Source organism: Taurulus bubalis (genome assembly GCF_910589615.1).
Source record: "Taurulus bubalis genome assembly, chromosome: 9".
In the NCBI taxonomy this organism is placed as follows: domain Eukaryota; kingdom Metazoa; phylum Chordata; class Actinopteri; order Perciformes; family Cottidae; genus Taurulus; species Taurulus bubalis.
The window spans coordinates 28,217,706-28,240,545 of NC_136597.1; the positions used below are offsets into that span (position 1 = coordinate 28,217,706).

At 50.2% G+C, this 22,840-nt stretch overlaps 1 protein-coding gene across 1 annotated transcript; it reads left to right on the forward strand.

Annotated features, from left to right (window-relative positions):
- Positions 1-13,823: 13,823 nt before the first annotated feature.
- Positions 13,824-22,838, forward strand: znf609a (zinc finger protein 609a; the record flags this gene model as incomplete). The annotated part of the gene is given in 9 exon segments (XM_079223881.1): positions 13,824-14,006; positions 14,008-14,529; positions 15,288-15,537; positions 16,160-16,247; positions 16,415-18,503; positions 19,161-19,545; positions 19,925-20,269; positions 20,619-20,697; positions 22,210-22,838. Coding segments are annotated over 8 exon segments (3,936 nt in total). The 3' UTR covers positions 20,693-20,697; positions 22,210-22,838.
- Positions 22,839-22,840: the final 2 nt, after the last annotated feature.

The following is a 22,840-nucleotide window of genomic DNA, read 5'->3' on the forward strand; positions in this document are numbered from 1 at the left end:
CACCAGGACCAAGACCTCACACTCCACCAGGACCAAGACCTCACGCTCCACCAGGACCAAGACCTCACGCTCCACCAGGACCAAGACCTCACACTCCACCAGGACCAAGACCTCACGCTCCATCAGGACCAGGACCTCACGCTCCACCAGGACCAAGACCTCACGCTCCACCAGGACCAAGACCTCACGCTCCATCAGGACCAAGACCTCACGCTCCACCAGGACCAAGACCTCATGCTCCACCAGGACCAGGACCTCACGCTCCATCAGGACCAAGACCTCACGCTCCACCAGGACCAAGACCTCATGCTCCACCAGGACCAAGACCTCACGCTCCATCAGGACCAAGACCTCCCGCTCCATCAGGACCAGGACCTTGCGCTCCACCAGGACCAAGACCTCACGCCACACTAACTTTCTTCCCGTCGGCAGTCGAGCTCATCAACAGGGCCCGGGTCCCCCACTGACTGACTCTGTCAGCCCCAGGACTACTTTTCTTTCTTCTTACCGGTCACTCCCCTGCACACTTCATATTTAAACGCATGTCACTTTAACATACCCCCACATTAACATTATCTGTTTGTCTGAGCACTTTATCTTATGCATAGTTTAATACCCATTGCACTGTTGTTGACTAATGTTTATGCTCCTTCCGCCATGAAAAATTCCTTGTTTGTGTAAACATTCCTGGCAAATAAATGGTTTCTGATTTCTCATTCTTTGTCTGATGTATTTATTTTTGAAAATACACACATTCCTCAAATCTTTAAACTAAGATTTAGCGTGTAATGTTTGGATGCCTGGTGGAGCCTCTGGAAGAATTCAGTTCGACAACTTCTCTCGTTCTCTTAATTTATTTGATCACAAGCAAAGTATTGAGCGCTGCAGTCTTGATGGCAGGGAGTCGTCAGTCAACGCGCAGGTTGACCGTCCAAACACACCCCAACAGCCGGAAGGTCGTCATGAACATCTAACCTTTCTAAGAGGAGGGGAATCCTGTTTTCATCTTTTCTCACAAGGCTGGAACGCAACAACCAGTCTGCTTCCATAATGTCAACATACTGATAGACAGGTGTGAGGGTTGTAGTGCAGAGCGAGGAACCTTGAGGAACCTTGAGGAACCTTGAGGAACCTTGAGGAACCTTGAGGAACAGACAACCGGACTGTTCGCACAGAAACTTATTTGTAAACTGACCTCGCACAACCTGAACTCCTATAGACATAAGAATAATGAAATGAATATAACGATTTATATTATCAATCCCCCTTTTTACATAATTTATGTAAACTAAACAATATAAATCCATATGGGCTATATCAGTTCATAACTCTGTGTGTGTTGCTTATTTCACAAAGTGGAAATCTCAGTTTAAAACTCATACCATGTTATAAAAAGCTAACATCAAAATGATATAAAAAGCTAAGCTAAAAATGATATAAAAGCTAAGCTAGAACCACCTATCCAGGAGCTTCATATATCCCTCGTACTAGAGAACCGTTGTCTCTGGGGGTCAGAGAGAAGAATAAATAACCACAAACCCCAAATATACACGCAATATTTTGTATTAGAATTCATGTAATTATTTAACTAATATGAATAGAATTATTGCACTAGAATAAATATAATTATTATAATATATTTTGAGCAATCATGACATTTGAGAAGCTAAACCAGATAATGTGAATTTTCTGGACATCGCATTCAATGGTGCCAGTTTCCATAGAAACACACACTGGACATTAAGGCCTTCTTAAAGAGACACACACGCTCTGCTCTAATAAACTATGTCCATAGAAACACACGTGTGCAGAATATGCGCCAACCAGGAGCCAACGTGCTATTTGCAGCTCTGGCCAGCAGAGGGAGCTCTATCTCTTTTCTACAGAGCAAAGCTATTGTGGTGACCTCTGACCAACTTGTGAGCCCTTTCTCCTCACCTCCAGTGAGCTCCAGAGGGATAGAAACCAGTTCAGGAAGAGCATCACAGGTTCTTCCCTGCTGCAGCGCCGCATCACTGATGCTTTTAGTTGAAACTAACAGACCAGATTTCCTGATGAAAGCTCAGCTAAAAACGTGAAGCAAGGCCAAAGCCGAGGGCCTGGGGGATGTTTTCATCTTAACCCACCTTAGAGAGAACTGTTGCTCTGGATTTATTAACAGTGAGTTTATGAGCAATATGTCATTAATACTTATTTCATGCCTATTTGACTCCCTGCAAAAGGTTTAAACTCATACAGATTCTCTTAGGAGTCTGAAATACGCAACGACACACCAACTGAACGCCGTGAGAGAATACCCACAAGTCAGTGCTGCTGCCACAAGAAAGCAACAAAAAAGATTGTATTGAAGAGTTTGAGGGAAATCCCCCAACTTCCCTCTTGAGATACAGAGTCATGAATATGTTTCCCACGAGAAGCTGAAGGGGCCTCCAGGCAGTGAATGAAAGGCTTCTTGTGTTAAAGCTGTATTCTCTCTCCTGACCACCAGGGGGCGACTCCTCTGGTTGTATAGAAGTCTATGCTTCATGTGTTAAAGCTGCATTCTCTCTCCTGACCACCAGGGGGTGACTCCTCTGGTTGTATAGAAGTATATGCTTCATGTGATTAGAATAACAGAATATAAAATAAAATCCTCTATTTTTAGGTCTTCTCCTATGAATACAGATGGAACCGGACGCCAGAGGCGTTTTTTAAATAATACTTCAATATGATGTTTAACATTCCATCGAGGACATCGTGTCCCTGGGTTTAACACGTGTGTGTGTGTGTGTGTGTGTGTGTGTGTGTGTGTGTGTGTGTTTAATTGGGCTTGTTTTGCAACTGAGTGTGAGCGCTGTGATGAAACACCGTGGGGATCCATTAATTTAAAAAGTCTGCTAAATGCGAACTATGGAGAGAGAGAGAGAGAGAGAGAGAGAGAGAGAGAGAGAGAGAGAGAGAGAGAGAGAGACACTCTGATTGGACGTCAGCCTTTCATGATACAAACAGAGATTTCAACACAAGTGTTTTTATCACATGAAGAGGACAAAGAAATAAACACATGCAGAGAAGTATTCAGATACTTTACTCCAGTTAAAGTACTAATACACACTGTAAACACACTCTGTTCCAGTCAAAGTACTAATACACACTGTAAACACACTCTGTTCCAGTCAAAGTACTAATACACACTGTAAACACACTCTGTTCCAGTCAAAGTACTAATACACACTGTAAACACACTCTGTTCCAGTCAAAGTACTAATACACACTGTAAACATACACTGTTCCAGTCAAAGTACTAATACACACTGTAAACATACACTGTTCCAGTCAAAGTACTAATACACACTGTAAACACACTCTGTTCCAGTCCTCTACTCCAGTCCGGGTCCAGTGCCTCTACTCCGGGTCCAGTCCTCCCGGATCCAGCCTCCGTGTTTTGGTTGCATTGTGCCCGAACAGCCATTTCTCCCACGGCGCTGCTCGTCTGTCTGCGGCCGTCTGCGCGTCTGCTGACGGGAGAAGAACCCCTGGGAATACCCGCATCCAGCCATGGCCGACCCGGGACTGCTGTTATTCCTGTCCGGGCCCGAGAAGTGACCCCAACATGTCCGCGCTTCCCGCTGCGGGATGTGACCGTGTGACGGGCCAGTGAACTGGGAGCACTGGGAGCACGTTGGCCGCTTCGATCCTCCAGTTCTCGGGATCTTGTTTTTAAAAACCGTTGTTCGGGTTTTTCTGGACCGGGGATTACCGGGGGAACCCTATGGAGTGCACGTGAGCGCCGTCCCGAGCCGGATCTCGAACCACCGGGGTGAGTGGCCGCGGTGGAACCGGAGGATTTTAGTCCACTTTTCTTTCCCCCTTTTTCCCCTTCCTACTCCGGTGTTGAAACGCGGGATCCCGCTAGCTCGTCCCCGGTTAGCCGGTTAGCCGTTGTCTTTGTCTGGAGCCACCGGGGAGGAGACACGTGCGTCCATTACCGGACACGTCCCCGTCTGACCTGCTCGCGCCCCGCTTTCTTTACGGCTCACCTCCACCTGTCACCTGCAGCTCCTCCGCCTCGCACCTGTTAAACGCGTTTTAACTGAACGGGGTCTCCGTGTGTTCGTGTCACGGTTAGCCGCGCTGCTGTTGCTAAGATACAGCGACCGTTGGATGTCCGTTTAACCGCCCGCTCGGGTGCAGTAGCGTGTTTTTCAAGCTGTTTATTGACGTTTTATAAACTCTAAATAAGCTTATTATTGATAATAAAACCTAGTTTAGTCTCATACGTGTGTGGTTGTGCTGTAGAACAGTGGTGAACGGGGGCATTAGGGGTGTTTTGGGGAACATCTTGTCCACATGTCCGATAATGGATCTACTGCTTTGACAGAAACCGCATCGGTTAATTGTCCATCACGAGACGGAATAAGACGTCAGGTCAACGGGTTATGTTCGCGGTGTGAGCGACGTTGTGTGTCCGGGTTGTTGCCTCATGTGTCGGCTGTACAAGTCGGGTATGGTTGTTGTGAAATGTTCGCGTTTCATCGCAGAGTGACACGGACGTCGCTGGGTAATGTTGCTGTCAGAGCGTCCGATAATGGACGCAGGTAGCCTCCTAGCGGGCCGCGGCGGGGCCTCGGGTAACAGTTTGAGCCAACACGTCTGCACGTTAGTCGGTGCTGCGCCCTGCAGTGGATGTTAATGTGTGTTTGAGGGTAATATTATGTATATGTATATGTATATACACATCTATATACATATATTAGTCAGCTAACGCCGGTGAGACGATGTTATTGTGCGTGTTAGCCTAATGCTAAACGGAGGCAGAGCTAACACCAGGGCCTCTTCAGCTAACGGTAGCTGGGTTAGCTACAGTAGCTAGGGTAACTGGGTTAGTTGGGTTAGCTGGGTTAGCTCCGGTATCTGGGTTAGCTAGGGTAGCCTAACCTCCTCTAGATTATTAGCCTTTAAAGCATCATCTTTGTTTACTGTCCTCACGACCTAAACAGTAATGTGGCTAAACGATGATATAAATACCTGAACCAGGCACCACTTTATTTGTATTTTGCAGCAGATTTGATACATACAGTTGTGTAGTAATTGCTGATATGAAAGCATGCTACTCATAATATTGACATATATGTGTGTATCTCTAGTAAAGGGACACCTGCAGGTGGAGGTGTGAATGTGAGACTGACAGCCGCTGAACCTGTGACTCAACCTGCAGCTTCCAGTCTCGCTCAATGTTTTCGCTGCTGTCTTCTTCCTTCATCGTGAGGAACAGATCCTCACTAAGACATCCACTTACTTCCACTATGAATACATTTTACAGACATGATGCACTCCTTATTTAACTTCCTATATACATGTATATCCACCCATTCAATACTTACATAGATAGATACTTTATTAATCCTGCAAGGGGGAATTGTTTTGTTACAGCAGCATTTATAAATACAGGTAAAGCAATAGTAATTATAAAAATATACAAATAATAACATTAAGTTAACTGACAAAACAATAGTGCACAGACGTAAACAGACAACAGTGTAACAGTGTTCTTTCTTGTCTATACAACTTACAGAAACACTTGACTTGTATACAAACATAATAGTTGTTATTTATTGGTGCTTCTTGTATATGTTCACATACACACATCTATGTTCTTGTGCCATCACAGTCCTGTGTGTTGTCCTTGAGTCTGAATCTTCTGAGCTCGTCGTAGTTAGACGTTGCGTAACAGTGATACTCGTTAACTAGCGTTAGCACATCTATGCTACGCTAGCTACTGAAGGTGTACTAAATGGATTATAATGATTGTGACAGTGTTGTTCCTTCATTTCATCCGGAGATATCCTTGTCCTTCTAATCCTGATTAACACATTGTATTTGTTCTATTTGTTTATGAAGTGCAGTTAGTGACAGTGTGGCTCCGTAGCTCCGCGGTGACCCAGGAGGTGGAGCGCATCGGCCTCGCAGACGAGGCGGGAGTGTAGTTTCACACCGCCGCTCGACTGCAAAATGTAAACAAAAGCGCTGAACCACAGAAGAGGAAGAAAGTTTGTCTGAGGATTATCATGTGACCGCTGTGAGCCAATCACAGAGCGGCTTACAGCGGGACAACATTTGACTGGCAATCAGCAAACATACCTGGCAGCGTAGTCAAATGTGTGTGTGTGTGTGTGTGTGTGTGTGTGTGATGTCATCGTACCTGAGTGCGTGACGTTGCATCATGCGGTGTTTCCTCTCTTTCCCTCCTGCAGATATCTTAACTCTGATGGAGGTTTAGTGTTGTTCCTCATCGTGATGCGGTGAAGACGGGCGCTATATTAGAGTTCTTTTACCTCTCAGGTTCCACAGGAAGGATGTTCTTGTGATGTAACGCGCGTTTTAAAAACCCCACGTTCTGAATCATAATTGTCGGCACAGGCGTGACGCTGACTGCAGCTGGCAGAGTGGACGTGGAGCAGAAGGTTTTTATTCTTCATGCGTGTTGCACGGCCTCAGAGCGTCACGTCCACCTGAAGCCGCTCGCTTCTGTCTGATCGCCTGTGTAACGCAAGGAGGCTGAGAAGTTGAGGATGTTTTAACTTTATGTGACGTTAAATAGTCAGGGTTTAAATAGGGTTCTTATGCCGTGTTGACACCGGACGCGGCGCGAATTTGCGGCGCGACCAGATTACATGTAGACGAGATAGACGCGTTGGAGGCGGCGCGAACAGAACGTTTGACCTGGGGCGAACAAAGCGAAGGACGCGGCGCGAATTCGCGTGAGTTGAATTCTCCCAACTCTGGCGGAGAAATCGCGTGACGCAAAGTTGCGGCAGCCAATCAGCGTTGAGAATCAGCGTTGAGAAGCTCCGCCCGTCACCACCGCCGTCTCCCCGTTTCTGAATGAATCTGCTGCTGCGCCGCCTGAACCAGCGCTGACAGCGGCTTCATTGAGACGCTGTTGTGGGACTACGGATAATAGTATGAACCCAGACACCATGGAGTTTGATGTTCCGACATATGTGGAGTTTACACAAAAAGTATAAAGCAGAACTGGTGGTTATTTCCATGGTGGATGGCATAATCGGTATCGTTTTACGGAGATACGCGAGACGCTGTTCCTGGAGGAGTCGGTGAAATTCACCGAGCTGTGTGCGGCTACGGATGATGTTATGAACCCAAACACGAGGGCGTTTCATGTTCCCACATGTTTGGGACTTCCACAACAAGTATGAAGCAGAACTAGTGGTTATTTATTCCATGGTCGATAGCGGAAATGAAAGCTTCATCGCTTGTCTCTCACAGAGGCAAGCGACAGAGCTAAGCCACGCCCCCTTTCGCGCCGCGATTTTTCGCGTTTGGTGTGAAAACCCTCGTTTCTCTCACGCGAGTAAACTTCCGCGGTGGACGCAGCGCGAATTTTCGAGCCGCGTCCGGTGTGAACACGGCATTACAGTCATGGAAAACCTGCAACAGTCATGGAGTTTTAAAATGGTTATTTCCAGGCCTGGAGAAGTCCGTGAAAAAAATAAAATCCCCAAAGTTTAGTAAAAGTCATGTAAATGTGTTATATTCATGTTTAGTCATGGAGATTTGGTGAAAAGTCATGGAGAACCATTGGGTCGCTGTCCCAGGTGCTGATCAATAGAGGATATGTTTTGTCTGCATGTTGGAAGGGCAGCAGATTATTATTGATCGTTGTGACTGTGGACCAGAGGATCTGATCACAAACGATCTGGTGCTGAGAAGACTACTTCCTGTTGAACCCTCCTCCTCCGATGGTCCTGAGAAAACTACTTCCTGTTTGGGACCAAGGGCCTCCTGAAGGTGCTGCTCTCTAACCGTGTTCTAAACGTGTTGTTCTAACCGTGTTCTAAACGTGTTGTTCTAACCGTGGTGTAACCGTGTTTAGCAGTCAAGCTCGTTAGCTTCCTGGAAGCGAGTCGTTCAGCCTGAAGAAGCAGAAACGAGAGAATTGAAGACAGGAAATCCTCTGGTTTACCGGGAAGTTGTATCTTTATCTTTTTTAAGGCTTTTTCTGACTACACAGTTTAATCTTCTTCTCTGGACTATTGGATCAGCGCTTTAATTCATCCGTCACCAAACCCCCAACATTTATATGTATAGTTATAAAAGCACAAATCTGGCTATCAGGCTGGTTATTATTCTCCTCTCTGATCAAGATGATTCACAATGTTTTACACGCGACATAAAACCGTCTGGAAGGACAAAGATGAATGTGATAAAAGTGATGAGCGATATGAAGAGAGAGGCAGAAAGGTTTGAAGCATCAACCTAAAATAACTGAGATTCTGAACCTCACCTGAACCTCACCTGAACCTCACCTGAAGCTGACCTGAACCTCACCTGAAGCTGACCTGAACCTCACCTGAAGCTGACCTGAACCTCACCTGAAGCTGACCTGAACCTGACCTGAACCTCACCTGAACTTCACCTGAAGCAGACCTGAACCTGACCTGAAGCAGACCTGAACCTCACCTGAAGCTGACCTGAACCTGACCTGAACCTCACCTGAACTTCACCTGAAGCTGACCTGAACCTGACCTGAACCAGGCCTGAACTTGACCTGAAGCAGACCTGAACCAGGCCTGAACCTGACCTGAACCTGACCTGAACCTGAAGCAGACCTGACCTGAACCTGAAGCAGACCTGAACCTGGTTGCGTCATGGCGGAGCGGCAGATCAGGGCTGAGCCCGGTAGAGTTTGACCCTGGAGCAGACGCCATGACGCCATGACGCCATGACGCCATGACGCCATCTCATTGATTTGCTGCTGTTTGTTTGTTAGTCGGTAAACTATCAGACGAGTTCTGGAGAGTTCAAGGTTGATGTTGTTTGTACTAAAGAAACCTGATGAAACGTTTTCTGTTTGCAGCTCAAAGGGTTCTGAACGTGGTTCAACTGGAACAACGATTATGGAGAGAAAATGTTCATTTAATTTAAAGTTTAACCTGTGTTAAGGGCCTCCTGCTCTGGTTGTATAGAAGTCTAAACTTCATGTGGACGTGGGCTCTTCTCCTCAGGAGGACCTGGGTTCTGAACAATCCATCCACCATTGCCTACAACTACTGGCAGATGATTTGTTATGAATCAGAAAACCTTCTAAACTTTCTGTCCAGTTTTGTAGTTTACTGTAGCGTGTTGTAGTTTACTGTAGTTCAGTGTAGTTTGGTGTATTATGGTGTAGTTCAGTGTATTTCAGACGTTTTCATAAAGTGTCAGTGAGGCTGGAATGACCCGCTTGTGGAGCTGTGGAATACTTATCAGTTATTGTCAGCATGTGGACGTTTGTTCTGAATGAACTGCTTGTGTTCGTTTCGTGGATTTTATAACTTGGAAAGGGTCGATAACTTTGGAAAGTTTGTACAATTTGAAGACGAAGATTTGATCCTTTTTTAAAGCTGAATTTAGGGGGAATCCACATGTTTTGGTTAGATTATGTCCATGAAATCCAATTGTATAATTATAGTACTGCTGACATGAGGAGGAAGCAGCTGAAACGGTCGGCGAGCGGCGTGTCCAGGAGGACTTTCCTTTTCTTATTAATACTTATTTTGTTGTGCACAACTTTTGTGATGTTCACACACAAACTGTGAAGGATCAAAAACATAAATGCTCTCCAGAACGACAGACTTCAGAGCTACGAGTGAGAAAACAGACGACGAAACCGAGAAACGTGTCGACCACATTTATTGAGCCACAATCAAGTGAGTTTGAAAGTAAATCTGAGAGATGGAGACTTGCAGCCTGATTACAGTTATATAAACACAACTATGTGTTTGAGTGAGAAATACGATCTCTTGTTTATAGAAAGTACAAAAATACGTTTGTTGTATTTTCTGTAGCGAAGCAACCAGGGCCTCGTGTATCCTGTCAGCTCCTTTTCATTTCCATTTTTTTATTTGTAGAAAATAGAAAAGTCTAGACCAGAACATACTGCAGATGATTTTACATCACATGAATCTAGTGATCTCGATCTTCCCTTCCTTCCACTGTTGTCCACTTCTGTGAGGGAAGCGTCACAAAATGAAGCTTCATCTTCCGGCTGTAGATGAAACCTTCTTTCTGGGGACATTTCTCTAGATGAGGACTTGGTCTCAGTATCTGTAGACGAGGACGTAGACTCAGTATCTCTAGACGAGGACGTAGACTCAGTATCTGTAGACGAGGACGTAGACTCTGTATCTGTAGACGAGGACGTAGACTCAGTATCTGTAGACGAGGACGTAGACTCTGTATCTGTAGACGAGGACGTAGACTCTGTATCTCTAGACGAGGACGTGTCTCAGTATCTGTAGACGAGGACGTAGACTCTGTATCTGTAGACGAGGACGTAGACTCTGTATCTCTAGACGAGGACGTAGACTCAGTATCTGTAGACGAGGACGTAGACTCAGTATCTCTAGACGAGGACGTAGACTCTGTATCTGTAGACGAGGACGTAGACTCAGTATCTGTAGACGAGGACGTAGACTCTGTATCTGTAGACGAGGACGTAGACTCAGTATCTGTAGACGAGGACGTAGACTCAGTATCTCTAGACGAGGACGTAGACTCTGTATCTGTAGACGAGGACGTAGACTCAGTATCTGTAGACGAGGACGTAGACTCTGTATCTGTAGACGAGGACGTAGACTCTGTATCTCTAGACGAGGACGTGTCTCAGTATCTGTAGACGAGGACGTAGACTCTGTATCTGTAGACGAGGACGTAGACTCAGTATCTCTAGACGAGGACGTAGACTCTGTATCTGTAGACGAGGACGTAGACTCTGTATCTGTAGACGAGGACGTAGACTCTGTATCTGTAGACGAGGACGTAGACTCAGTATCTGTAGACGAGGACGTAGACTCAGTATCTGTAGACGAGGACGTAGACTCAGTATCTGTAGACGAGGACGTAGACTCAGTATCTGTAGACGAGGACGTAGACTCTGTATCTCTAGACGAGGACGTGTCTCTGTATCTCTAGACGAGGACGTAGACTCTGTATCTGTAGACGAGGACGTAGACTCTGTATCTCTAGACGAGGACGTAGACTCAGTATCTGTAGACGAGGACGTAGACTCAGTATCTCTAGACGAGGACGTAGACTCTGTATCTGTAGACGAGGACGTAGACTCAGTATCTGTAGACGAGGACGTAGACTCTGTATCTGTAGACGAGGACGTAGACTCTGTATCTGTAGACGAGGACGTAGACTCTGTATCTGTAGACGAGGACGTAGACTCAGTATCTGTAGACGAGGACGTAGACTCAGTATCTTTAGACGAGGACGTAGACTCAGTATCTGTAGACGAGGACGTAGACTCTGTATCTGTAGACGAGGACGTAGACTCTGTATCTGTAGACGAGGACGTAGACTCAGTATCTCTAGACGAGGACGTAGACTCTGTATCTGTAGACGAGGACGTAGACTCAGTATCTCTAGACGAGGACGTAGACTCTGTATCTCTAGACGAGGACGTAGACTCTGTATCTGTAGACGAGGACGTAGACTCTGTATCTGTAGACGAGGACGTAGACTCTGTATCTCTAGACGAGGACGTAGACTCTGTATCTCTAGACGAGGACGTAGACTCTGTATCTGTAGACGAGGACGTAGACTCTGTATCTGTAGACGAGGACGTAGACTCTGTATCTGTAGACGAGGACGTAGACTCTGTATCTGTAGACGAGGACGTAGACTCTGTATCTCTAGACGAGGACGTAGACTCAGTATCTGTAGACGAGGACGTAGACTCAGTATCTCTAGACGAGGACGTAGACTCAGTATCTCTAGACGAGGACGTAGACTCTGTATCTCTAGACGAGGACGTAGACTCAGTATCTGTAGACGAGGACGTAGACTCAGTATCTCTAGACGAGGACGTAGACTCTGTATCTCTAGACGAGGACGTAGACTCAGTATCTCTAGACGAGGACGTGTCTCTGTATCTGTAGACGAGGACGTAGACTCTGTATCTGTAGACGAGGACGTAGACTCTGTATCTCTAGACGAGGACGTAGACTCAGTATCTGTAGACGAGGACGTAGACTCAGTATCTGTAGACGAGGACGTAGACTCTGTATCTGTAGACGAGGACGTAGACTCAGTATCTCTAGACGAGGACGTAGACTCTGTATCTGTAGACGAGGACGTAGACTCAGTATCTGTAGACGAGGACGTAGACTCTGTATCTGTAGACGAGGACGTAGACTCTGTATCTGTAGACGAGGACGTAGACTCTGTATCTGTAGACGAGGACGTAGACTCAGTATCTGTAGACGAGGACGTAGACTCAGTATCTCTAGACGAGGACGTAGACTCTGTATCTGTAGACGAGGACGTAGACTCTGTATCTGTAGACGAGGACGTAGACTCAGTATCTCTAGACGAGGACGTAGACTCAGTATCTCTAGACGAGGACGTAGACTCTGTATCTCTAGACGAGGACGTAGACTCTGTATCTGTAGACGAGGACGTAGACTCTGTATCTGTAGACGAGGACGTAGACTCTGTATCTCTAGACGAGGACGTAGACTCTGTATCTGTAGACGAGGACGTAGACTCTGTATCTGTAGACGAGGACGTAGACTCTGTATCTGTAGACGAGGACGTAGACTCAGTATCTCTAGACGAGGACGTAGACTCAGTATCTCTAGACGAGGACGTAGACTCTGTATCTCTAGACGAGGACGTAGACTCTGTATCTGTAGACGAGGACGTAGACTCTGTATCTGTAGACGAGGACGTAGACTCTGTATCTCTAGACGAGGACGTAGACTCTGTATCTCTAGACGAGGACGTAGACTCTGTATCTGTAGACGAGGACGTAGACTCTGTATCTGTAGACGAGGACGTAGACTCTGTATCTGTAGACGAGGACGTAGACTCTGTATCTGTAGACGAGGACGTAGACTCTGTATCTCTAGACGAGGACGTAGACTCTGTATCTCTAGACGAGGACGTAGACTCAGTATCTGTAGACGAGGACGTAGACTCAGTATCTCTAGACGAGGACGTAGACTCTGTATCTGTAGACGAGGACGTAGACTCAGTATCTCTAGACGAGGACGTAGACTCTGTATCTCTAGACGAGGACGTAGACTCAGTATCTCTAGACGAGGACGTAGACTCTGTATCTGTAGACGAGGACGTAGACTCTGTATCTCTAGACGAGGACGTAGACTCAGTATCTGTAGACGAGGACGTAGACTCAGTATCTGTAGACGAGGACGTAGACTCAGTATCTGTAGACGAGGACGTAGACTCAGTATCTCTAGACGAGGACGTGTCTCTGTATCTGTAGACGAGGACGTGTCTCTGTATCTGTAGACGAGGACGTAGACTCTGTATCTCTAGACGAGGACGTAGACTCTGTATCTCTAGACGAGGACGTAGACTCTGTATCTGTAGACGAGGACGTGTCTCAGTATCTGTAGACGAGGACGTGTCTCAGTATCTGTAGACGAGGACGTAGACTCTGTATCTCTAGACGTGGACGTAGACTCTGTATCTCTAGACGAGGACGTAGACTCTGTATCTCTAGACGAGGACGTAGACTCTGTATCTCTAGACGAGGACGTAGACTCTGTATCTCTAGACGAGGACGTAGACTCTGTATCTGTAGACGAGGACGTAGACTCAGTATCTGTAGACGAGGACGTAGACTCTGTATCTCTAGACGAGGACGTAGACTCTGTATCTCCTGTCCTCCTCCTAACCTTTGGTCTCTCCCGTGCAGGAGGCGATGTGGGTACCAGGGCGGCGGCGTGGGGCCCGGCCCTGAGGAGGCGCCCCGCGGCTGGGAGGAGCGGCCCTCCTCTGGCCCCCCTGCGGCGCTCTGGGACGCTCCTACTAAGATGTCCCTCAGCAGCGGCCCTGCAGGCGGGAAAGGTGTGGACTCCGGAGCGGTGGACGCGTACGACAGCGGCGACGAGTGGGATATCGGCGTGGGCAACCTGATCATCGACCTGGACGCCGACCTGGAGAAGGACAAGCTAGAGATGTCGAGCAGTAAGGACGGGGGAGGGGCCATGGCCGCCCCCCCCCGGCGCCGCGCTGCCGGACAGTATCAAGTTCGTGAGCCCTGCAGGCGCCGCGCAGGGCAAAGAGAGCAAATCCAAAACCAAACGTAGTAAGAACTCAAAGGAGGGTGCTAAGGCTCCGGTCTCGGACGGAGCCAAGAAGGAGGTTCGGGGTCGGCCCCCCGGGGACGCTCCGACCCCGAACCCCAACTCTACGACCCCCCCGAAGGGGGCCGACAAGTCCGGTAAGCCCTCCCGGGCCCTCCCCGCTGTGAAGAAGGACAAAGACGGGGTTTCTGGGAAAACTAAGAAGGAGAAAATGGAGGGCGTGGCCTCGGGAGGGCTCGGTGGCGAGAAGGACTCCGGGGCCCCCCTCGTGCCGGTAGGGGCCCCGCGCACCGGCGGCCCCTTTGAGGGCCAGCAGAACCCAGAGGCCGAGGCGGAGCAGCTCGGCAACGTGGCGCCGGACCCGGCGGGGGCGGGTCAGCCTGACGAGGAGGAAGAGGAGGAGGAAGAGGAGGTGAAGACGGTCAGTGTGAAGGTAAGGGGTTGTGTGTGTGTGTGTGTGTGTGTGTGTGTGTGTGTGTGTGTGTGTGTGTGTGTGTGTGTGTGTGTGTGTGTGTGTGTGTGTGTGTGTGTGTGTGTGTGTGTGTGTGTGTGTGTGTGTGTGTGTGTGTGTGTGTGTGTGTCCCCACATCACTCACAAGTGTAGTTTAGCTCATCAAGTCTGTAAACCCTGAGCTTGATCCCACACGAGGTCGTCATCAGCGGCGCTAATCGTTTAGCAGCAGCTCTCTAAAACACATAAAGAAGAAGCACTGCTCCGAGCCATCTCTTTTATTTGGGTTTATTTTTGTAGCCGCAGCGGTTCTCCTCGTGACGAGGGAACGCTGCGTGAAATCTCTGGAGTTTCCCTTTAAGTCTGGAGCCTGCGTTGCTTCGGATGAAGGGTCTGTTTCCCTCGGGAAGCGAGGCCGACCTAAACCTGCGTTTAAAGCACGAAGATCCTCACGGGACGGAGTCCATGCAGCAGGAGAACGGAGCAAAGCTGGAGGGACGAGCTCCATCGCCTGGTGTTAGTGAGAGTCTGACGTTCATGTGGCTCCATGTTGGAATGTTTCCTAAGGAGGAAAGCAAGAGATAAGGAGGTTCAGTTTTGGTTTAATTTTCCTGGTGGTCAGCGTGTCTCAGCTCAGTCCAGCGTTCCTCCTCCTCCTGCCATTCCGCCTCTGAGTTAACCGGCTGTTGATTCCAGAGTTAACTTAGTTAACTAATGCTGTCATCTCCTCCTCCCTCCAGATGGAGTCTCCGGTCTCCACCCCGGCTCCTGCTCCTCCTCCTCTTCCTCCTCCTCCTCCCCTCCACCTCCTCGCTCCCGTCCCCAGCAACGACATCTCGTCTCCGTGCGAGCAGATCATGGTGCGCACGCGCTCGGTGGCGGTGAACACGGCGGACGCGGCGCTGGGGACGGAGCCGGAGTGCCTGGGACCCTGTGAGCCAGGCACCAGCGTCAACCTGGAGGGCATCGTGTGGCAGGAGACGGAGGACGGTGAGCCGCTCTGCTTTATCTATTATTTATTTTATTTATTATAATTGCATTTTTTTTGTATTTATGTATACTTTTATTTGTACTAGTTTTTTATAAAAAAAATATAATTGCATTTTTATTTTATTTTTGTATACTTTTATTTTATTTGTATTTATTCATTTTAATATTTGCAGTACAAACAAATATATGTATAATATATTTGTTGGTAATTATTTTTGTAATTATTTTATTTTTTATTATTTTATTTATAATTATGTGTAAATTATTTGATATTTTATTTTTGATAATCTATTTTTCCTTTTTTACTATTTTATTTTTATAATTGAATAGATTTATTTGATCTATTTTAATTTTATATTTATTTTTTTATATTTTATTTTTATAATTTGTATAATTTAATTGTGTTGTTGTATTTTTTATTTATATTTTGTATTTTATCCTTTTAATTTTAGTGTATTATTATATGATATTATATTTTTCTATTCTTAAGAATGAATAATTGCGCAGCAGAAAGGGGCGGAGTCTGGTGTCACATGTCTCCTTCCTGGGCGTTAATGTGTGTGTGTGTGTGTGTGTGTGTGTCTGTGTCTGTGTGTGTGTGTGTCTGTGTCTGTGTCTGCAGGCATGCTGGTGGTGAACGTCACCTGGAGGAACAAGACCTACGTGGGGACCCTGCTGGACTGCACCCGGCACGACTGGGCCCCTCCCAGGTACCCTGAACGCACCACACGGGTCCCAGTACGAGCTCATGGAAACACTTTTTACACGTCTGAGGATTTACAAATGTTTAGTTTGAGAAGCTTTAGAAACAGGAAGGCATCCTCTTCCTCTTCCTCCCCCTCCTCCTCCTCTTCATCCTCTTCCTCCTCCTCCTCAGGTTCTGTGAGTCTCCCTCCAGCGACGTGGAGATGCGTAGCGGTCGTGGTCGTGGTAAGAGGATGCGTCCCTCCGGCAACACGCCGCTGAACGACAACAGCAACTCCTCGGACAACCGGGGCAGCGGCGGCGGCGGCGGGAAGACGCGCGGCGCCGCCGCCGGCAGCAAAGGACGGCGAGGAAGCCAGACGGCCGGCGCCGCCGAGGACGCCAAGGCCAGCCCGTCCTCCGCCAAGAGGAAGCCCAAGCCCGCCTCCGACATGGAGCCCACCTCCAGCTCGGAGGACACCAAGGCCTCCAAGCGGATGAGAACCGACTCCACCGGCGCCGCGCCGCCGCCGCTCCCCGGAGGGAGGTGTGAAGCCCCGCCCCCTCCGCAGCCGGACCGGACCTGCCCCTCCCCCGTGCTCATCGACTGCCCGCACCCCTCCTGCAACAAGAGGTACAAGCACGTCAACGGGCTCAAGTACCACCAGGCGAGAGCCCACAACGACCACGACGTCCGCTTGGACCAGGACGGCGGCGACAGCGAGTACGGGGACGAGCCCGCCCTCCAGCCCGACTCCACCTCCTGCAATGGCGCCGCCGTCTCCCCGGCCCGCTCCGCCACACCGAAGGGACGGGGGTTCGACGCCCCGCCCCCCTCGCCGGGGAAGCAGACGCCGTCCAAGGGGAAGAAGAAGGCGGGCGAGGTGGAGCCCGAGGGCGCGGACGGCGGCGAGGAGGCGGCGTGTCTGACGGACGACGGCAGCAATGACAAGATGGCCGCCGGGAGCAAAGCTGACAAACTGCCCCAGAAAGGCGTGAAGCCAGGACGGCCCAACGCCGCCTCGCCCTGCGGCCAGCAGGCGGCCTCCCCCGCGCCGGGCTCAGTGGTTCAGCCCGTCCCCAAGAGCCCCCAGCTGAAGAACGTCCAGTCCAAACCACCTCCTCTGCCGGCGGACCCCGCCTCCAGCCCCACCCCGGGCAAGGACAAGAAGAAGAAGGACAAGAAGAAGCGGGAGGGCGGGAAGGAGGGGGACAGCCCGAGGGGCAAAGGGGCGAGGCCGGAGGAGGGCAGGAGCCCGTACTCGGACTCGCCCGACGCTTTGCTCAACGGCTCCTCGGAAGCCCACCAGAGCCGGCTGGCCAGCATCAAGGCCGAGGCCGACAAGGTGTACAGCTTCTCGGACAACGCGCCCAGCCCATCCATCGGCGCCGGCAGCCGCATGGAGGCCGGCCTCAACCAGAACGGGGCCGACCAAACCGGCAGCCCCGCCTACTCCGACATCTCCGACGACGCCGGCGAGGACGGGGAGGGGAGGGCGGAGGGGGTGAGGGTCAAGACCGAACCGGACCAGGGGCCTCCTCGGGAGGGGGCCAAGAAGAACCTGTTCCCGCCTCAGGCCCCCGGCAAGGAACCGCCATACTACCCCACCTACGACTCCTACTACTCCCCAAGCTACCCCAACCAAAGCCCGGGGGCGGCGCCGGCCGCACCGCCTCACGTGGAAGGAGCTCAGGTGAAGGTGAAGAAGGAGGAGGAGGAGCCGGAGGTCGAGGAGGAGGTGAAGCTGAAGGTGGAGCCTGCGGAGGAGAGGAAGGCGGAGGCGGGGCCCCAGCAGCTGTCGGTCATCCAGCAGCGCCCCACCGTGTACGCCCAGCCGCTCTACTACAACCAGTACTACGCGCCGCCCTACTCCTACTCCCCAGACCAGGCCTACCACGCGCACCTGCTGGCCTCCAACCTCGCCTACCGGCAGCAGTACGAGGAGCGGCAGCGGCCGCCGGCGGACAAGAAAGCCGAGGGCAAAGAGCGGGAGGCCTGCGTGAAGGAGGAGTGGAAGCAGAAGGCCTCGGGGCCCCCCGCCCTGTCCAGGGCCCCCAGCCTCACCGACCTGGGCACCAAGGGGGGGCCGAACCCGGGAAGGCCCAAAGAGCCGCCGCCGGCTGCAGAGCAGTCCAAGTCGGTCATCATGGCGAAGGCGGAGGACCAGAAGGCGCCCGCCGCGCAGCCCGAGGGCCTGAAGATGAAGCTGAGCGAAGCAGGGCATCATGGGAAAGAGGAGGCCAAGCCGGCAGGTGTGGAGCCCGCCATGTGGTACAGACAGGTAACTGCAGCTCCCACTCTGAATACCAATACAGTTTAATGGTTTAAAAACATGTTGAAAACATATTTGTGGCTCTTATTTTACTAAAATGACTCGGTTGTATAGAAGTATATGCTTCATGTGTTGAAGCTGCATTCTCTCTCCTGACCTTCAGAGGGCGACTCCTCTGGTTGTATAGAAGTATATGCTTCATGTGTTGAAGCTGCATTCTCTCTCCTGACCTTCAGAGGGCGACTCCTCTGGTTGTATAGAAGTATATGCTTCATGTGTTGAAGCTGCATTCTCTCTCCTGACCTTCAGAGGGCGACTCCTCTGGTTGTATAGAAGTATATGCTTCATGTGTTGAAGCTGCATTCTCTCTCCTGACCTTCAGAGGGCGACTCCTCTGGTTGTATAGAAGTATATGCTTCATGTGTTGAAGCTGCATTCTCTCTCCTGACCTTCAGAGGGCGACTCCTGTGGTTGTATAGAAGTCTATATAAATGACTGTACTTCTCTCTTGATTTATTAGTAAATGATGGTCATTTAGAGTCAAACAGAGCATGAAGCAGGGGACGCTTTAGGACGGGGCTACAGGTGATTGACAGGTCTCACTCCAGATCTCTATGAAATCTGTTTCTGGCTGGAAATGTTGACTGTCGGCCATCTTCCCTGCAGGAGCCGGACTCGCGCCTGTGGCCCTACGTTTACCCCAACAAGTACTCCGAGGCCCCGAAGCCTCAGGAAGAGGACCACCGGTGGAAGGAGGACCGGGAGAGGGAGCGCGACCGCAAGGGCAAGGAGGAGCGGCCGCGGCCGAAGGAGGCGCCCCAGAAGGAGGAGGCCAAGGAGGGGGCGGAGGGCCGGACGCAGCTGCCGCCGGAGGAGCACCGGGCGGGGAAGGAGGCGCGGCCTCCCAGCATGCAGTTCACCTCCCCGCTGGCCCAGCACCACCAGGGCTACATGCCCTACATGCACGGGCCCTACGCCTACAGCCACGGCTACGAGCCCAGCCACCCGGGCTACCGGGGCCTGCCCTCCGTCATGATGCAGAACTACCCTGGTGAGTCTCACGGTGCGTTCAGGCTCCGCTCAGTGAACACGAGCACTGGCTGAAGGTACATGATGACGTTCATTCACCTCCTGTCTGTCCTCACCTATCTCACCTGTCTGTCCTCACCTGTCTCACCTACTGTCTGTCCTCACCTGTCTGTCCTCATCTATCTCACCCGTCTCACTTGTCTGTCCTCATCTATCTCACCTGTCTGTCCTCACCTGTCTGTCCTCATCTGTCTCACCACCTGTCTCACCTGTCTGTCCTCACCTGTCTCACCACCTGTCTCACCTGTCTGTTCTCACCTGTCTGTCTCACCTGTCTCACCTGTATGTCTCACCTGTCTGTCTCACCTGTCTGTCTCACCTGTCTGACCTCCTGTCCTCAGGCTACCTGCCGGCCGGGTACTCGTTCCCGTCGTACGGGTCCAAGGTGTCTGGGGTGGAGGACCTAGAGAAGTCCAGCAGGTCCAGTCCCACGGTGAAGCCGCCCGGCGAGGCCAAAGCTCTGGAGCTGCTGCAGCAGCACGCCAGCCAGTACAAGAGCAAGTCCCCGTCGGTCCAGGACCACCGGAACCCCCACGAGCGGGACCGGGACCGGGACCGGGACCGGGAGGGGGACCGGCCCCGGTCCTCCTCCTCCTCCTCCTCCTCCTCTCAGCGCATGCTGCCTTCCCATCACCACCTGGGCTACCCGCTGCTGTCAGGACAGTACGACCTGTCCTACGCCTCAGGTGAGACACGCAGACAGACACCTGTCTGTCTGTCTGTCTATCTATCTGTCCTCCTCTGTGGAGCCCTGAAGAGCACACAGACAATCATTAATCTGTATGTCTCTCTCTCTCTACCTTTCTCTCTCTACCTCTCTCTCTCTCTCTCTCTCTCTACCTTTCTCTCTCTACCTCTCTCTACCTCTCTCTCTCTACCTCTCTCGCTCTCTCTCTCTCTACCTCTCTCTCTACCTCTCTCTCTCTACCTGTCTCTCTCTCTCTCTACCTCTCTCTCTCTCTACCTCTCTCTCTACCTCCCTCTCTCTCTCCCTTTCCCTCTCTCCCTGTCTCTCTCTCTACCTGTCTGTCTCAGGCCTCTCCTCCTCAGCCATCGTTGCCAGTCAACAAGCGTCCGCCCCGTCCATGTACCCCCCCGCCCGGAGGTGAGACAGGTAAGACTCGTCCTGCAGCACCACCTGGTGGTCAGGAAACTAAAACTGGTCCTCCATTTCTTCTTCTACTCTTTTTTTCCTGCAGTTTATCTTTTTCTCCAAACCAGTTTGAGGAAACTTTTCCTTTTCGGGACATTTAAAAAGTTTCTCTTTACCTGTCTCTCTCTCTACCTGTCTCTCTCTCTCCCTGTCTGTCTCTCTCTCCCTGTCTGTCTCTCTCTCTTTACCTGTCTCTCTCTCTCTACCTGTCTCTCTCTCTCTACCTGTCTCTCTCTCTCTCCCTGTCTGTCTCTCTCTCTTTACCTGTCTCTCTCTTTACCTGTCTGTCTCTCTTTACCTGTCTGTCTGTCTCTCTTTACCTGTCTCTCTCTTTACCTGTCTGTCTCTCTCTTTACCTGTCTGTCTCTCTCTTTACCTGTCTCTCTCTTTACCTGTCTGTCTCTCTCTTTACCTGTCTGTCTCTCTCTTTGTCTGTCTCTCTCTCTTTGTCTGTCTCTCTCTCTTTGTCTGTCTCTCTCTTTACCTGTCTGTCTCTCTCTCTTTGTCTGTCTCTCTCTACCTGTCTGTCTCTCTCTACCTGTCTGTCTCTCTTTACCTGTCTGTCTCTCTTTACCTGTCTGTCTCTCTTTACCTGTCTGTCTCTCTCTACCTGTCTGTCTCTCTTTACCTGTCTGTCTCTCTTTACCTGTCTGTCTCTCTTTACCTGTCTGTCTCTCTTTACCTGTCTGTCTCTCTTTACCTGTCTGTCTCTCTTTCCCTGTCTCTCTCTCTACCTGTCTGTCTGTCTCTTTACCTGTCTGTCTCTTTACCTGTCTGTCTCTTTACCTGTCTCTCTCTTTACCTGTCTCTCTCTTTACCTGTCTCTCTCTTTACCTGTCTCTCTCTTTACCTGTCTCTCTCTTTACCTGTCTGTCTCTCTCTTTACCGGTCTCTCTCTTTACCTGTCTCTCTCTTTACCTGTCTGTCTCTCTCTTTACCTGTCTGTCTCTTTACCTGTCTGTCTCTCTTTACCTGTCTCTCTCTTTACCTGTCTGTCTCTCTCTTTACCTGTCTGTCTCTTTACCTGTCTGTCTCTCTTTACCTGTCTGTCTCTTTACCTGTCTGTCTCTCTCTTTACCTGTCTGTCTCTTTACCTGTCTGTCTCTTTACCTGTCTGTCTCTTTACCTGTCTCTCTCTCTTTACCTGTCTGTCTCTTTACCTGTCTGTCTCTCTCTTTACCTGTCTCTCTCTTTACCTGTCTGTCTCTTTACCTGTCTCTCTCTCTACCTGTCTGTCTGTCTCTTTACCTGTCTCTCTCTCTACCTGTCTGTCTGTCTCTTTACCTGTCTCTCTCTTTACCTGTCTGTCTCTCTGTCTCTCTCTTACCTGTCTGTCTCTCTCTCTACCTGTCTGTCTCTTTACCTGTCTGTCTCTCTCTACCTGTCTGTCTCTCCCTCTGGTGGTACAAACATGTGATGATTATTTTAGGCTCCTTGTTGACCAATGGCGTCCTCTCTCCTCTGCGCCTGTAGGCTCACGTGATTGGCTGACCTCCATCCTGCCCAGAGTCATGTGACCGGATCACATGAGGAAGCTCCTGTTTCGGCATCAGTTCCACGGTGTTTGTGTACGTTTGATTTCTCTGCCTGGACCTTGCTGGACCGCTGAGACTTCAGGGTTGGGTTCTGCTGGTTCTACTGGTTCCATGGTGCTGGGGAAGCGGAGGTCTGGGCTCGAGGACCAAGAGGACCTGGTGCTGCTGGTTCAGGTTCAGAGGAGCAGCTGCTGTGGAGGCGGGTCGGACCGTACCAATGGCGGCGAGGGGGGGGGGGGGGGGGGGGGGGAGTCACTTCCTGTCTGGCCGCGCTGTCGTCACGGTTACTTATTCCCCCCTAGACTTTACCTGCCCTGACCTCTGACCTCTGGACTCCACCTGGAAGCTTCTCAGCTTCACAGGAGAATAATAAAAAATACTGTGGACGGAGGAGGACCAATCAGAGGGCAGCGTTGGTACTGCCCATCAGATTCCTCCTCCTCAGTGTGTAGCTGTACTGTAGTGTGTGTGTGTGTGTGTGTGTGTGTGTGTGTGTGTGTGTGTGTGTAAATACTGTACAGAGGAATTATTTTAAGAGCCTGTTGGATTTCCTACTCTTCTTTTGTCTG